At 40.3% G+C, this 17,467-nt stretch overlaps 1 protein-coding gene across 1 annotated transcript; it reads right to left on the minus strand.

Moving 5' to 3' along the window:
• Positions 1-6,781: 6,781 nt before the first annotated feature.
• On the minus strand, positions 6,782-14,650 carry creg2 (cellular repressor of E1A-stimulated genes 2). The gene is made up of 4 exons (XM_007885282.2): positions 14,005-14,650; positions 11,719-11,888; positions 10,503-10,616; positions 6,782-7,800 (listed from the first exon to the last, which is right to left on the minus strand). Exons 1-4 carry the CDS (start codon positions 14,443-14,445, stop codon positions 7,650-7,652), a joined length of 876 nt encoding a protein of 291 aa, XP_007883473.2. The 5' UTR covers positions 14,446-14,650; the 3' UTR covers positions 6,782-7,649.
• Positions 14,651-17,467: the final 2,817 nt, after the last annotated feature.

Raw genomic sequence — 17,467 nt, forward strand, 5'->3', positions numbered from 1 at the left:
GACTCAGTCAGTCAGTGAGAGAGAGAGAGACTCAGTCAGTGAGAGAGAGACTCAGTCAGTAAGTGAGTGAGAGACTCAGTCAGTGAGTGAGAGAGACAGACTCAGTCAGTGAGAGAGAGACTCAGTCAGTGAGTGAGAGAGACAGACTCAGTCAGTGAGAGAGAGACTCAGTCAGTGAGAGAGAGACTCAGTCAGTCAGTGAGAGAGACAGACTCAGTCAGTAAGTGAGTGAGAGACTCAGTGAGTGAGAGAGACTCAGTCAGTGAGAGAGAGACTCAGTCAGTCAGTGAGAGAGAGACTCAGTCAGTCAGTGAGAGAGAGACTCAGTCAGTCAGTGTGTGAGAGAGAGAGAGAGAGCAGCTCAGTCAGTCAGTGAGTAAGAGACTCAGTCAGTCAGTGAGAGAGAGACTCAGTCAGTCAGTGAGTGAGAGAGAGAGAGAGAGAGAGAGCAGCTCAGTCAGTCAGTGAGTAAGAGACTCAGTCAGTCAGTGAGAGAGAGCAGCTCAGTCAGTCAGTGTGTGAGAGACTCAGCCAGTGAGAGAGACTCAGCCAGTCAAGTCAGTCAGTGAGTGAGTGATTCAGTGAGTGAGCGACTGACTCTCAGTGAGTGAGTGACTGACTCTCAGTGAGTGAGTGACTGACTCTCAGTGAGTGACTGACTGACCGACTGACTCTCAGTGAGTGACTGACTTGACTGACTCTCAGTGAGTGACTGATTGAATCTCAGTGAGTGACTGACTGACTGACTGACTCTCAGTGAGTGACTGACTGAATCTCAATGAGTGAGTGACTGAGTGACTGACTGTCTGACTCTCAGTGAGTGAGTGAGTGACTCTCAGTGAGTGACTGGCTGAATCTCAGTGAGTGAGTGACTGACTGTCGACTCTCAGTGAGTGACTGACTGACTCAGTGAGTGTGTGAGAGACTGACACTCAGTGAGTGTGTGAGAGACTGACACTCAGTGAGTGTGTGAGTGACTGACCCTCAGTGAGTGTGAGTGAGTGACCCTCAGTGAGTGAGTGATTGATTGACTGACTCTCAGTGAGTGTGTGTGACTGACTCTGAGTATGTGTGTGACTCCCTCTCAGTGAGTGTGTGAGTGACTGACCCTCAGTGAGTGAGTGACTGATTGACTGACTCTCAGTGAGTGTGTGAGTGACTGACTCAGTGAGTGTGTGAGTGACTGACTCTCAGTGAATGTGTGAGAGACTGACTCCCTGAGTGAGTGAGTAACTGACTGACTCTCAGTGAGTGTGTGAGACCGACTCTCAGTGAGTGAGTGAGTAACCGACTCTCAGTGAGTGGGTGACTGACTCAGTCAGTGTGTGAGAGACTGAGTAAGTGATTAAGTTACAGACTGACTGACTCTCAGTGAGTGAGTGAGTGAGTGAGTGAGAAACTGACTCTCAGTGAGTGTGTGAGACCGTCAGTCAGTGAATATGAGGGATTCTCAGTTAGTGAGTGAGCGTGTAAGAAACTCAGTCAGTGAGCATGAGATTCTCAGTCTGTGAGTGAGATTGTGTGTGTGAGACTCAGTCTGTGAGTGAGTGTGTGTGTGTATGTATGTAAGACTTTCAGTCTATGGGTTAGCCATAGACTGTGGTAAACCTTGTGATTCTGGTTCAGTCTGAGTTTCTCTCTCAGTTTTGGCTGTTTTTTTTCTCGCTTTCTGTCTTATTACTGGCTTAGTTTCTCTCCATATGTGCTGTTTGTGGCTCATTTCCTCTATTTCTCTCTCTTTACAACCTAGCTATGTTTTAATTCTCTCTTTCACTGTCTTTCCCTCCCAGTTCCTTGATACGTACAAATTAACTAATTGCCTTAAGATTTGTAAAATAAACTATAGTATTATTTATCTTTCAAAGATAGTATTATCTATCTTTGCTCCTTGGTTGTATCTCTCGTGAATCACAGAATGTCCCAGCTTTGTGTGACCTTATGTACCAAAACGAAGAGTCAGAAAAGTTGTACAGTACTTCGCTTTTTGTTGCAAATAAGTCACACACAAGTGATACATATTATTTGCAAACAAACCAAGAGTTTTGCCAAACATTTATTTCTTGAAGATGATGAGATTTTGGAAGCTGTGTTTGATTATTTGGAAATGAAGAATGCAAGAATGATTGGTTATAGGCAAATTGTATCATGCTGTCTTACAGGATCAGCATATATAGTTATATTTTGGCAACTGATGACATTGGGGTTGAAAATTTGACATTTGACATTTGGGAGTTACTGTACTTTTATCTGTTGACTGGTATTTTGGAATTCACTATCAAATTTGCTTAAAAATATCTTGATCTAGAAGTCCTGAGAAGTACAGTATTAACAGGAGGTCTAGAAAATTATTATTGCTGGCCTTTGGGCTCGTACTTTTCTTGCCAAGTAGTGACTTCTACAACAACAAAATTACATTTGTATAGTGTCTTTCACGTCGGGAGGACGTCCCAAGGCGCTGGACAATCAGTGTTTCTAGTTTGTAAATGCTACTTTCATCTGCATGTACCTGTCAAATTCCATTTTAAATGCCCCAAATGCTTCAACAGCCACCCTTGGCAACAATCCTCTACATAAATTGCTCATCCATTTCATGCCTGTTTATGGAGTTTTGCTGTGCACAAAATGGCTACAAACATAGTGATTATACTTGATAACACTTACTTGACTCTCAAGTACTCTCAAGTACTGTGAGATATTTCAACATTATAGGAACTATTATTAAATGCAAGATTTACAAAGAATGTACAACACAGAAACAGTCCACTCGGCCCAATCTGTCTGTGCCAGTGTTTATACACCACAGAGTTTCCACCCATTCCTTTACTTCCTTACTGCTCCATTTATTTCTCACTCATGTGAAGGACTAAATTTTCTCATGAATGCATCTATACTATCTGATTCAATCATCGCTTTAGGCAGCGAGTTACACAATCTAACATCCTCCCAACATGACATGTGCTATATAGATGCAAGTTGTATGTTGTTATAGTTCCTCATAAATTCTGTACTTATTATTGATCCCCAGTCACTATCTTATATTTGTGTCCCCTGATTACGGACACCCCAACTAGAGGAAACAGCGTATTTATGTTAATCTTGTTGAACCCTTTTATAATTTTAAACACCTATTAGGTCTCCCTTAAAAGTCTCTCCTCCAGTGAAAAAAGGCCCAACCTATCCAGTCTATCTTGATCGCAGTAACCTGCCAGCACTAGTATTATCCTCGTAATTGCAATCCTACTCTGTACTCTTTCCATCAACTTTCTATAGTATGGAGACCAGAATTGGATCCCATACTCCAAATGTGATCTAACCAAGATTTTGTCTGGATTCAACATCACATGCTCACTTTTATATTCTAGCCCTCTCGATATAAAGCCCAAGATCCCATTGGCCTTTCTTTTAAGGCCTATTTTGCCCACAAAATATACAGTCAATCCACTTTAAAGTATATTCTGTCAAGTGCTTTCAGATGTCTCAACCACCTGGTATGGCTCTATATGTAGACTATAGACAGCTTCTTTATTTTTGCTGCCAAAGTGAGTTACTTTGTATTTTCCTACATTAAACTTCATTTGCCATCTATCTGTCCAGGCTGCTTGTCTTCCTGCATTCTTCTACAATCATCTTCACTGTTATTACACACCCACACACTCCTGTGTTATCTGTAAATTTTGATACCACACTATCTATACCTGAATCCAAATCATTTATGTCTATGCTGAACAGTGGCGGACCTAACACTGATTCCTGCAGAACACCATTTGCTACTCCTTTCCAGCCCGAGAAGATACCGTTAACTCCTGCCCTTTGCTTTTGGTCTCCTAACCATTCTTTAATCCATTCTGCTTCCTCTTCCACAATTCCACCTGTCCCTGTTTAATCATGAACCTCTCATGTGGCATTTTATCAAAAGCTTTCTGGAAATCCAGATACAATACATCCACTGAATTTCCCTTACCTACTTCAACGATTTCAATAAGGTAGGTCAAGCATGACTTACCTTTTGTAAATCCAGGCCAGCTGCTTTTAATTTTCCTTCTCCAAATGACTACATATTATTTGCTGAGTTATGATACTCGCTAAAACTCAATAAAATCTGTTTGATGTATACAACAGCTACTGAGAAAACAATGTTTGACCAAATGCTAATAAGGATATTCACTTGTGTTGGTTTATCTGTTTGAAGGTCAAATTACATTGTATTGCTTTACCAACGATTTCTCAAATGTCAAAATATGGAGCTCGCTGAAGGCCTTCAGTACTTGCCACTTTGTATTTATCAAATAAGCAATACATTGAGTGCAGTAAAGTATTGGTTAGAGCACACGCCTTGCAAGCGCAAGGACCTGGGTTCGATTTCCGGGCATGCCGAAACGTTAGGGAAGTTTCCTTGCTCTATACACCTGTGTTACCTATCAGTAAGTAGGAACCCGGTTGTTAATCGATTGGCTTTTCCGGGGACAATAATCCCTTAAAAAATTTTTTTTAAGAATTTGGTCACTCAGTCCATGACTATTTGTGGGACACTGTTGTGCCCAATTGGCTGCCATGGTTAGCCCACAAAATAAGCAGTCAATTCACTTTACAATAAAAGTGCTTTGAGACATCTCAAAGACATGATAAGGCACTCTATCAAATGCAAGGATAATTATTATTCTAAGCAAACCTTAAAAGGGTTGTTCGTGCCCTGAGGCTTTCCTTTATAAAAAATATTCCAATCATTATACTGTTCTGTTAATTTAGTGTTGACTTACTATTTATAAATATTTTTTGGTTAGTATGAAATAGTTTAGGTGACTAGGTGGCTTCATGGCATAGAAAGCATTTTTTTATCTCCAGGACCTGGATTTGAATAAATTTCTAGACTATATGAGATGAATATGTTTTTCCCCTTCTGGGTGAAGCTCTGATGAATGCCTTAAGAATACAAGTCCATAGCTGCCTAAACTGGCATAAATTGGCAGAATCACTCCAAAGGCTGTGCTATTGTGCAATAGGTTCAATAGTGTATGCTGGGATTGCATCAAGGAAGATGTTTGAAGGCAGAGGGAGCTTTCAAATAGGTTTTAGCTATTTTGAAGCTGACCTCAGCATACTTGATGATGGCATTGGATCTTAAGTATGTGTACTTCATGTACAAATACTGACTCATTTTAATGAATACAAAAATTCAAACAAAAAACCTTGGTTTGAAGATTGGAGAATGCAAACAATCATCATTTGTGGTCCTGGAAACATGGTTAAGTGACAATAAATAAGTGAAATGATTACGGATAGTTATTCCTATACTCCATGTAGACATTTCTGTTATCTTCATGTTGAGAAATGGAAAATTGAAGTTTGTTATTAGAAGTTAACATATTTTGGCTCCAGCCTGGTCGGTTAACTCTGAATTTTAAACAATACCAGCAAGTTGTGACTGACGGCCAAATCATTTTTGCTCAGCTATGTATTGGCATTTGATAAGAATAATCTCTTTTGTATCTTATTTTAGGTTCAAAAACACTTCAATTATTAGTAATGTACACTGGGTCCCTTGTAATGTGATGTGGCATTTTTGCAAGCCATATTTGAGCATGATTCAGCTTAAACTCAGATGATTAAACCTTAGCGACACATTGCATGTAGAGATAACACCTTAATATTTGAATATTATTTCCTCATGAGGCCCTTTCAGGCAATTCTGTGACAAGATGCTCTATGACTTTAGCTTCCAGGATATTTGCAAGAAATAGATTAGGTTCAAAAACATTGTCAATGATTCTCATCCTCAGATAGAATTCTTCTAAATTAACTAAAGTTTGGGTTAAATTTGCTTTGAATTAGCTCCCAAGCAGAGAAATTAAAAACATCCCCACTTATGCATCATTTTTACCCTCTGTGTATTAGCCCAGTGCCTATTGGCAAATTAACTTAGCATGAAACTTCACATTAATATCAATCCTGGAAGCAACATTATAAAATAGCTGGTGTTTTACAAGTAACTTCCTCAATATGCAGATTTTTCTGTGAGAAAGTACATTTCAAGGCCAATGTTGAAGCACTCAGAACATTGCAGATGATTGATGAGGGTCCTATCACATACTAATTGCTAACACCCCTGATCTCTATAAACATTTAACAAAAAGATCGTTAATACTGTATTATAATAATAATTCTTGTATTTGATAGTGGCTCATAATGTTTAACATCTCAAAGCAGTTCACAGAATACTGCATATTGTAAAATGAATTGATTGTATATTTTGAGAACAAAATGGGGCAGCCAATTGCGCTTAACAATGTCCCACAAACAGTTGTGGATTGAGTGAGGTAGGTAAACAGGTAAACAGAAGCGTATGGAGTAAGGAAACATGCCTAAGGTTTCACCCTGCCCAGGAATCAAAGCCAGCTCCTCTCGCTTGTGAAGCATGGGCTCTAACGAATATGCTACAGCACTCCCAAGATTAGGAATTAGTATTTGATAGACCTCAATATCAATATGACTGTGGGCAGCAGTTTTTCCTGTTACACTCAGGATACCAGCAAAAACTAGTGTAAAGTAAAACAGATCAGCGGGAATTCTCGAACTACGTAACCACAATCAGAAACCAGGCTTTTAACCATCAGTGGAAATGTAACCAACAATAGAAATAATTCTTAAATAATTTAGCATCCTAATGCACCGTGCTTACTCACATCATTCATTTTAAAATGTTAATTACATGGTTCAACTGACAGTCAAAAGGACGTGAGCAATCGCTAAGTAAAATTAATTTGTGCATCTTCTTACCCTTCCATTATCTAGATTCATGCAACTTTATTGCTAACTTATTTTGCACGCAAATTAGCTCACAGTGAATTTAAATTTCACATTTTAAAATCATTCAGCAGACAGTGAAACATGCTCAGTTATTTCAAATTTTAATACAACCATGTAATAACACAGATCATCCATGTGACAGCTGAGCCTGGCCAACAATGGTTGTGTATTATTAAGATCTGAATTAAGACGTAGTATCGACTGCTTGTATCATGGCTCAGCAGCGGATTGTCCCTATTTGATCAATAAAACAGGATTAGTTTTGATCACAAGCAAACATTCATACATTGCTGTTAATAACAAACGACCTGTCAGGGGCTCTTTTGTATCCCCGTGATCACAAAAACTAGTGTAAAACAAACAGTTGAAATGCACAAATTCAGAAAGAATCAGGTTACAACACGAATTACTGAAAACAGTAAAGCTGCACACCATCTTGGGGTAGGAATAAGGCAGCGTATTAATAGCATTTGAAATGTGGTGATTAAAAGAAATCTGAATAAAATGAGCAGAAGAACACAATCAAAATAACTTGTAGTTTCCAACTGCAATCTTGCGTTGGAAAACTTCGATTGAGGTTTGGCAGCTCTGCAGGAAGCTTCTCACAGCATTTCATGTGGAGTATCCACACCGATTTGATCATCAATGACATGAATTTAAAACAGAACTAGGCCAGGGGAAGATAAATTGTCCATATTACATTATATGGTGCAGTGCCTTTCCCTTGGAGTCAACTAACATGCATCAAATATGAATAACAAAACTTTTTCACCCTGAAAACACAAGCAGTGGACAAAAGAAAAAAATTCTGTTTAACAGAAAAAAACATTCCTGTGGCAACCTATTCATTCAACTTTTCTTGGGCTTTTCTTGAAGTATTCTTCTAGCGGAATGACAGACACTCCTCCAAACCAATTCTGGAGCCAAATCTGCTGAATATCCATTTTCATAAAAAANCAATCGTGGTCTGGAGGCCACATTTTCATCACTGGATGCCTGTTGGCACAAACAGTTATAACTCAGCAAATATAATACATTACTCAGAATTCTCTCTTCTCACTACTAACTTGGGCCTGTTGCAGTTATCACACATTAATATTCAGTGGCAATTCTGGCTGTTGACCTAAAGCAATTGTTAAGATTATTAAGTAAATTTTCTGTGTATTATAAAATATTGAAACACTTCCAATTATTCTGCCTACAAAACACATAGAGGCAATGAAAAAAAGTGGAATAGCTTTTAATACATTTTACTATGCAGAATGTCATTACCAATTTGAAAGTGCCCTTTTAAACAATGTTTCTTTCCAAAATGGTCCACCAACTACCCACATTTCTGAACTGTTCAACTGTAGTTGCAGCGATCAAAATATTTGTTTTACAAAACAAACAATATAAATACACATTGAAATCATTAACTAACTTTTTGATTCATTGTTGAATGCTTTGAGTGTTTGGAACGGCCTTTGATACCTGCCTGTGCTTCATTTTAATGTTTGCTGGAATGAGAGGCAGTTGGGTCAGCAACCTTTATGTTATCACTACTCATCGCAACAGAGGGAGACTTTATGTCATCACTACTCATTGCAACAAAGGGAGTGTTCAAATAACTGGCATCACTGGGCTGACTGGGTGCAGGAGCTAACATGCGTGAGGCTCATTATACTGCAATACGAACAAGCAATGTAACAAAGTCAAAATAACAGTAAAAAATAACAAATGAAAATGACAGAGACAGTGGGGCAGCCAATTGCACACAGCACTGTCCCACAAACAGTCGTGGATTGAAGTGACCAATTTTTATTGCTTTTTTTTCTTGAGGGATTATACAACAGCACATGCAGTCTATTGAAAGACACACACACATCCCCTCCCAACTACCCCCTTCACTCATTCAAGTACAGAAAATCAGATGCTGAACGAAAAACTGAGACATCACAATTGAACAGGCTACCATGAATGAACAGACCTTGACTAATCAATAAAATGAATCTCTCAATTCAGTGCTCTGACAACTTCAGACTATGTAATGTTATAATCCTTCAATTTTAATGTGTTCATTTTACAATTAATGCTTTGCAACTTCTGTGTGACGAATCTGTGTTATTTTTGGCCAAAGAAATGATAGTTTTGTTTAGTCTCAATCATTTTCGATAACTTATAAAACAAATACAGCAAACTCCTGATAACTCGTCACTCCAAAGGAAAGAGGCTCAGTGACAAGGTATCCAGAGTGGCGAGTTAGGCATATGTATAAATACATAAATAAATATGGCCGGAGTGTTGACAACTTAATGACTAAAGTGGTAACGACAAGTTAAGCCAGGGTCGAGTTATCGGTTTACTGTAGTCAGCACTGAATATGTAGCCTGTTCGTTGAACACCTAGGTGCTAATCACAACAACAACAAAATTAGATTTATAGAGTGCCTTTCACATCGGGAGGATGTCCCAAAGCGCTGGACAGTCAGGGGTCAGGACCCGCGCACGGGGGAGGGGTGGGGTAGGGGTGAGGGAAGGCAGAGAGGTGGGAGGGCGACCGAAGGCACGATTGAAGAGGAGGGTCTTGAGACCGGCCTTGAAGGAGGCAAGGGAGGAAGCGAGCCGCAGGGGGATGGGGGAATAATAACTAAAGGAACTAAGCATTTTGCTCAATCTGATACATTATTTTTCAAGCAAAAATGAACCAAAATAGCACAAGGAATCAAATAGTTTGTTACTTATCAAAGTATTGATCCTTACTGTTGGAGAAAAGAATTATGAGCAATGATTGGACAAATTAGGGCTCTTCAGCCTTAAAAAGAGATGGCTCAGATGTCTGACACTTTAAAGGGGTTTGAGAAAGTATATCCAAAGCAGCACTTGCAGAGTTTCAGGGACACGGTTTCAAAAAAGCCAGTTTCAGAAAATATACATGGAAGTATTTCTTTACGCAGAGAATAATTTATAGTTTGAACAGGCTACCAGGAAGAGTGTTTGAGAGTAGGAAGGATTGGTTGAGACCAAGAATGTGAAGTAATTTAAGAAACAGTACATTTAAGAAATTACTGTAATGGGAGGACAGGAGGGTGAGTATTCCGGAAGGATAGGATCAAATGGGCCGTAGGGTCTTCTTTATCTCACCTGACCTTGTTAATTTTTTCATTAAAATAGGTTATTAATATTATGAAACGTTTCTTCTTCATTTGGCAATACAGCCCAGCATCATGTTTCATTGTTTATTGTTGCCTTACATTAATAATAATAATCTGCAACAGACCAGATATTAGCAAAGAATCAAATAGACCGTACATGTAGTATTATTGATGTGGCTATTATCTCAAGTGAATACAACTTAAAAAAATAAGGAAGTAGAGAAAATCAGCCAATATATTGTCATACAAATTGAATATTTCTTAAATTCAGTATTAATTTAGAAGCTGTTTTTTCACAATTCTCTTAAGAATTTTCCAATAATTGGCAGCCCTATCCATAAATTATTTCTATTAAGAATTTAAAAACAAATTTGGGTATCAAAATATAGGCACTGGTTCCGTTCTCCATTTATAGAGTACGTTCAAATGTTAGTCTTGCATTATTTTGGTGTGCACAAAATTAACAGAGACTCCCTAAACATAGATAAACACAGGACTTCAAGAGAGAGATTAGGAGCTCTTTTCTAATCTCCCTACATAATGGTGGTTTGCTAAAATAACAGACCTTGAGAACATAGCTTGCTTTGCAAATTCAACTTCTTCAGGGGAGACTGTCACCATCTTTCCTGTAAGAGTCAACCTGGCACACTTTAGATCCTCAGGGGCGATGAGATTCTCTCTAGATAGATAGAATACAGAAAAAAGTCAAGTTACACGAAACAAAATTTGTTTGAGAGAAACTAGCTGTCTAACTGAGACAAGTAAATTCAATAGGACGTGTTACTCTGGCTTCACAAGGTCATGGTCAAGATTATGGATCACTAAGCCTTTGCTTTTCCTGGATTTTCTCTTGAAAAATCCACCTTCTGCAACAAAGTAATGATTTTGTGTCACAATGATCAAAAAAAAAGTCTCTTTTATAATGTTTTACCTACTTTGCCTTGATTATATGCGTGGAAATTGTTTTTATTTTTGTTTTTATTTAGTCACCCCCATCTAAATTTGCCACTGTTTTCTTTCAAATAAAAACATAATCAAAAATCCTTGCATTTGAATGATGTTTATAAAGTCGTACACATCTCAAAGCATTTCACAGGGATTTATTGTCAATTGCAAAAACTGTGTTTGTAGACAAATGCAGAAGCCAATTTACAAACAGAAAGGTCCCAAACCCACACACAGTCATGATGTGACATATTTAATTGACGGATAGTTGGCCAGGACACCAAAGGAAAATTCCTTCACTTTTTAAATAATATCTGGTGCACCTGAAGAAGCAAACTGTTCCTTGGTTTAACACCTCATTCAAAGGACCAATGCTCCCCCAGTACTGTCAGCCTCGACTAAAAGACCTAAAGTGGACCTGAACCCACAACCTTCTGAAACAAAGGCATGGCAGCTTCGAGAATGACTGAAAATCCACTGCAGATCATTTGGCATCTAAATGAGAAAAATGGGTTGTGCATTAGGTGTGACCATTCATGATGCATGAAATGTTAAACTACTGTTCCCTTTCTCTTTCAAATTAATTTCCAGCATTTCTGTTCTTATTTCAGATATTCAAATTTATTTAAAAAAATTATAACCACCCTTCTTTTTGCATATTTTATTTTGGCTTAATCTACTCCAGGGATGTCAAGTGGAATAACTTTCTGCTTTTAGACCTGTACCAGTGGCACACTTTTACTTTCTACCCTTGTCAGCATCTGTGGCAATTTCATTTAAGCTTGACTCCTGTCAGTGACCTTACGTGTGGTGAGAACATATTGAGGTGAGCATACCTGCAGTAATCTCCTTCAGCCTCTGATAGTGTCAAAGAAGCATTTGGGTTTTTCATCAGATCCAACACTGAGTTGTCCTTTGGAGTGACGTAGAAGAAAGGAATGCCGGTACTGTTGTCTGGGACGCCATCACTGATTGAAAATATGTTTCCAAATGGCAACCCTTTGATCTAGCAACACATTGGTATAAAATGTTAAATATGATTGTAAAAGTAAACCTAGCTCAATACTTCAGAATGAAACAAGACAGTAGAACAAGACAACATAGTGTAAAGGGTAATTTCAGGACAGATACTAGGAAGTTCTTCTTTGGTTAGAAGGTTCATGCGTTTGTCATCTCCCGCTTGGATTACTCCAACACACTCCTCGCTGGTCTCCCCAGCTCCATCACTCCAGCTCATTCAAAACTCTGCCGCCCGCATACTGACCCGGACCAAACGCCACATCTCGCCAGTTCTGGCCAGACTCCCCATCACCGAACGGATCGACTTCAAGATCCTCACACTCGTGTTCAAATCATTAAAAGACATTTTGATAGTTTACTCCTATTCATTATCCATTTATTCTTGTTGGAAAATAAATGTATCAGGTAGATGTCAGGTGAGGTTTGGATCCGGAAACTCCTCCCCCCTGTTTACCTAGCAGTAAGTAGGAACCTGGTTGTTAGTTGATTGGCAGATTGCTTTTCCGAGGGTTATAATCCCTTAAAAAAATGTAAACGAAAATAATTTGGTCACTCAATTCACTTTACAGTATATTCTGTGAAGCGCTTTGAGATACCTCGAAGATGTGATCAGGCACTATCAAATGCAAGAAATATTATATTATTATAACATTTATGCAATGTTAAGAAATGCCCACAATCTTTTCTTTGTCCCTGTTAAAAGGTTTTGTATGCACAATGAAAATATAGTTCTAAAAACTTACGAGGTCAGTTAATTTTTTGGAGAAGTAGCATTGAACTATTTAATAGAATCGTTCACTGCAACTCAATCCATTGTAGCAGATTATAGGGGACAAACTGCAAGTACCAGCTACGCTTCATGTATGTTTATGTTGATCACATAGAAGCTGTAGTGGTAGTGTAGTACAATACTAATTAATTCTTAGTCTACAAATCTGGTAAAAGGAACATTACTTTTTATGTTTTTCAAGCGATGACATGCAATTCAGTTGATCCATACAGGAAATATGCCCAGACATAGTGTATAGGGTGAGGTTACCTGGGTGAGATTGAAGCAAAGTAAATACTGCAGACAAATCCCTTCTAGAAAAATAACAAGTTCCATGTTCCTGTCACAAATAATTACACTCGTTGATCCCATTACGACCATTTAAGAATGGCAGCAATCAAATGTAAGATTCCACACCCTAAATTTATTAATTGGTCATGTCTTTAAGTGCTCAAAATACTAAACAACATTTACATTATATAGAATTACATAAACTGTACATCAGCGAAACAAGCTATTTGGCCCAACTAGTCTGTGTTGGTATTTATACTCCACATGAGCCTTTCCCCAACCCTCTCCCTCACCATCTCCTCTCCCATATTGGTTTATATATATCAATATATCTGCGATATATCTCAGAAGGAGATAAAATTGCATCAATAATTATCCTTACTCCACATGCCTAATAATAATCCCTCCAAAACCAAAAACAATAATAAATTGGTCATTTTCAATCTACGACTGTTTGTAGGACATTGCTGTGCGCAATTGGCTGCCGCGTTCGCCCACAAATATACAGTCAATTCACTTTACAGTATATTCTGTGAAGCGCTTTGGGACGTCCTCCCGACGTGAAAAGCGCTATATCAAATGCAAGGATTATTATTATTATTATTATTATTCCTATATCTGTTTATTCCTTTCTCCCTCATGCCCACGCAGAGTTTCTTTTTAAATGCACTGACGCTTTCTGCTTCAACCACATCTTCCGGTGCCCAGTTCCACCTTCTCTTTCCACGTTCACCACTGTTTGTGAGCGCAAGTAGTGTACCAAACATCTTTGCACAAATGAAAAAAACACGAAGCGCAGGGCAGCGTCCTCCCAGAGCGCTTGACAGTGGCCGAGCTCGATGCCGAGCCGCCCGGGGCGGGGCGGGGCGGGGGAGATGACCGTCGGCGCGGTCAAAGAGGAAGGTCTATGAGGCGCGACCTGAAGATGGAGAAGGCGGAGGGGCCAAGGCGGAGACATAAGAGTAAGAGTGTTCCCAAGTTTCATAAAATGGTTGAAGGGGTAACAAGCTGCACAGTCAGGGCAGGGCTGACTGGCTGGTACCTGGTCAAGGGAGGAGAGGGTGGCCAGGAAGCCTTTGCTGGAGGAGGTGATGATGTGACGGGCTGTGCGGGCTCTCTCCTCGGGAGGAGGAGGAGGAGGAGGAGGGGGGGGATCACTCTGCTCCGACTCCTTCCCTCTCCCTCCTTCTCTGCGGTAAGAAAACATGCGAGAGGGGAAGCTGAGGACCTCCTTGGGACTGGGCAGCTCGGCCACGCCGGGGACCTCCTCCCGCCGGTACCCCACGGAGGGGTAGGAGGCTTTCCAGATGCTGCTGCCGCTCTCGAACAGGCGGTTGGGCAGCGCCTCCACCTCCTCCTCGTTGGAGACCGTCTCCTCCCGGTTGGCCGGTGCCCAGGACACAGAGTTAACGAGCACGTAACCGCTGGAGAGGCGCAGCGTCCAGACCAGGAGGGCGATGGAGATCAGACCGCACGCAGACATGGTCCATCCAGCGGCGCTTCTGCAGGTCAAACAGTCCCCAAGGCTTCCTGGTGTGGGTGTGGTGATGGTGGTGGTGGTGATGGTGGTGGTGATGGGGGGATAACTGGGGCTGCAATTTGTACAGGAGCACCATCTGCTGACCGAGGCGAAAAGCCTTTTGGTTTTGCTTTTCTCACCCAATCTCTTCTCTCTCCGGTGTGTGTGTTGTTGTGTGTTGTTGTTGTGTTGTTGTGTGTGTTGTTGTGTGTGTGTGTTGTTGTGTGTGTGTGTTGTTGTGTGTGTGTTGTTGTGTGTGTTGTGTGTGTTGTTGTGTGTGTGTGTGTGTTGTTGTGTGTGTGTGTGTGTGTGTTGTTGTGTGTGTGTGTTGTTGTGTGTGTGTGTTGTTGTGTGTGTGTGTGTGTTGTTGTGTGTGTGTGTTGTTGTGTGTGTGTTGTGTGTGTGTTGTTGTTGTGTGTGTTGTTGTTGTGTGTGTGTGTTGTTGTGTGTGTGTTGTTGTGTGTGTGTGTGTTGTTGTTGTGTGTGTTGTTGTTGTGTGTGTGTTGTTGTGTGTGTGTGTTGTTGTGTGTGTGTGTGTTGTTGTGTGTGTGTGTTGTTGTGTGTGTTGTGTGTGTGTTGTTGTGTGTGTGTGTGTTGTTGTGTGTGTGTGTGTGTTGTTGTGTGTGTGTGTGTGTTGTTGTGTGTGTGTGTGTGTTGTGTGTGTGTGTGTGTGTGTGTGTGTGTGTTGTTGTGTGTGTGTGTGTTGTTGTGTGTGTGGGTCAATCGAGGATCAGACGAGCTGCAAAGCAAATTGAGATCGAAAGAGGGTGATGGTCCTCCTCCGGTGTTTTCACGGCTGTATTTGCTGCCCACCTCGCCCGCCCCCGGGGAGTTGCATTGGACGTTGAGCTGCAAAACCCTGTGGTGGGGGGAAACTCAGCTGCAGCCTCCACCCCACCCCCCCACCCCCCCAGACACTTTTTGCAGATTTGGCCCCTTGTGATTTAACGATAGCTCACATCGTCGTAAATATTTGCTGTTTCCAATTAATTAATTCAGCCCTTCGCTTCGTATAAATGCGGCAAATATCAAATATCTGCTGTTGTATCTGACCGTCCGGATGATGCAAATATTGGTCGGCAATGTTTCAGTCGCAGCCTTCTGAAAATGATGGCAATAACTTGCTTCTTTGCAACCGTTTGCTTCCTCCCGGGGTTGTGTTTCAAAGATGCAATTGTGCCAAAAATGCGAACTTCTTTATGTTTAAAGAGTGTTTTAGAAAAATGTCACAGAATATCCTATCGATGTGCTTATTACTACATTAGTGCCTCACACTCTGCCATTGTTACTCTGCTTTTAACAATAGTGTGATGTTTATTAGATAGACCTGCTTTTCTTCTGGGGCCACTGGTAACCTCGGTGCTAGAATGACTCAGTTGGTAGCGCTCTTGTCTCCAAGTTACAAGTTAGTGGGTTCAAGTAGGTCAGGACTTCAAGCCAACAATCTCGCCTGACACTTCAGTACAGTACTGGGGGGAGGGAGTGCCCATGGAAGTACCGGCCCTTGGATGAGATGTTAAACCGAGATCCGATGGACGTTATAAAGATCCAATGACACAATTCAAAACTTGAAGGGAGTATATTCTTGAATACTTGCCATTTCCTACCGTTGAACTGAATCTACCTCCTCTCTGCTTATTCTGCTATGTTCTTCTGCAGTTTCCTGCATACTTCTGCACAGTTTGTCATACCTCCTTACTTGGTACCAGCAATAGCAAACCCTATTCCCAAATCAATATAGATAGAAAACAAAAAAAAAGCCCCACCACAGAAATTCTCTAGGGCATGCCACCAAGTACATCTCCTAAATCCAAGAAATATTAGTTATCCCTACTCTTTTGTCTTTTATTCTATCTCTTACATATGTCTTACTCCATAAATGCTAACACTCTAACACCTCCCTATCTCTCCAACCTGCTTACCTCCAACTCCTCTACCTGCCCCCTTCACTCAGCTGGCTCCAGCCTTCTACACATCCCTTGTCCCTTCCACTATGTCACGAAACTCTATGCTTCAATCCCTCCACCTTTCTTGCCCATCTTCATATTGCACCTTAAGACCATTCTCTTTGACTGTGCCTATGGTGTCCTCCCCTCTCTTCCCATTTCTGCTACTGTTAAGTTCTTCAAGACTTTACCCCATGTGTAAGGTGCTATACATATGCAAGTTGTTGCTGCCATTTTTGTAACAAATTCCTGTAATACATGTGCCTTCATTTTCTCAACTAGTTTCTTATGAAAAGCCTTCTAAAAATTGACATATACATGAACCGAGACTTCCATTAAAAAAAATCTATTAAAACATGATCCTTGTTTAACAAATCTCTTCTGACACCATTGGAAATATCTGCCTTTCTAATAGATTTAAAAAAATAGAAATCTAAAGAATCATAGAATTATACAGCACAGAAGGAGGCCATTCGGCCCATCATGTCTGTGCCAGCTCTTTTAAAAGAATTATCCAAATCAATCCCACTCCTCTACTCTCTCGCTATAGCCATGCAAACTTGTCCTCCCGTTATGTAGCATTTATTTTTCACTACCCAAAGGGGATAGATGTGCTTTTAAAATAAAAGGATCAAACGTCTGCAAAGGAAATTGTGATTAAAGAGGGATTGTTTTCCAGTATTTGCCTGTCTGCTTGCTCAACATCCCACCTGCCCATGTGATTTGCATTGTATGTTGAGCTGCAAAACCCTGACTGAGCATTCTGCACAATACCTTTAGTAGAAAATGAGCTGCAGCCTCCTTTGTTACCTTGGTCTCTGTGACTCAATAATAACTCATATCATCGTAAATATTGCTGTTTTAAATTAAACATTTCACTTTGTATAAATAATATCAAATGTCTATTATTGTATCTGACCATGTGGATGCTGCAGATGTACATTGACAGCATTTTAGTTGCAGCATTCTGAAAACTTTCCAATTTTAACAAATTATGATGTCAGGCAAAAGTAGAAAGGATGCTGTTGATATTTGGGAGG

This window comes from Callorhinchus milii, unplaced genomic scaffold, assembly GCF_018977255.1.
Source record: "Callorhinchus milii isolate IMCB2004 unplaced genomic scaffold, IMCB_Cmil_1.0 Scaffold4, whole genome shotgun sequence".
Lineage (NCBI taxonomy): Eukaryota > Metazoa > Chordata > Chondrichthyes > Chimaeriformes > Callorhinchidae > Callorhinchus > Callorhinchus milii.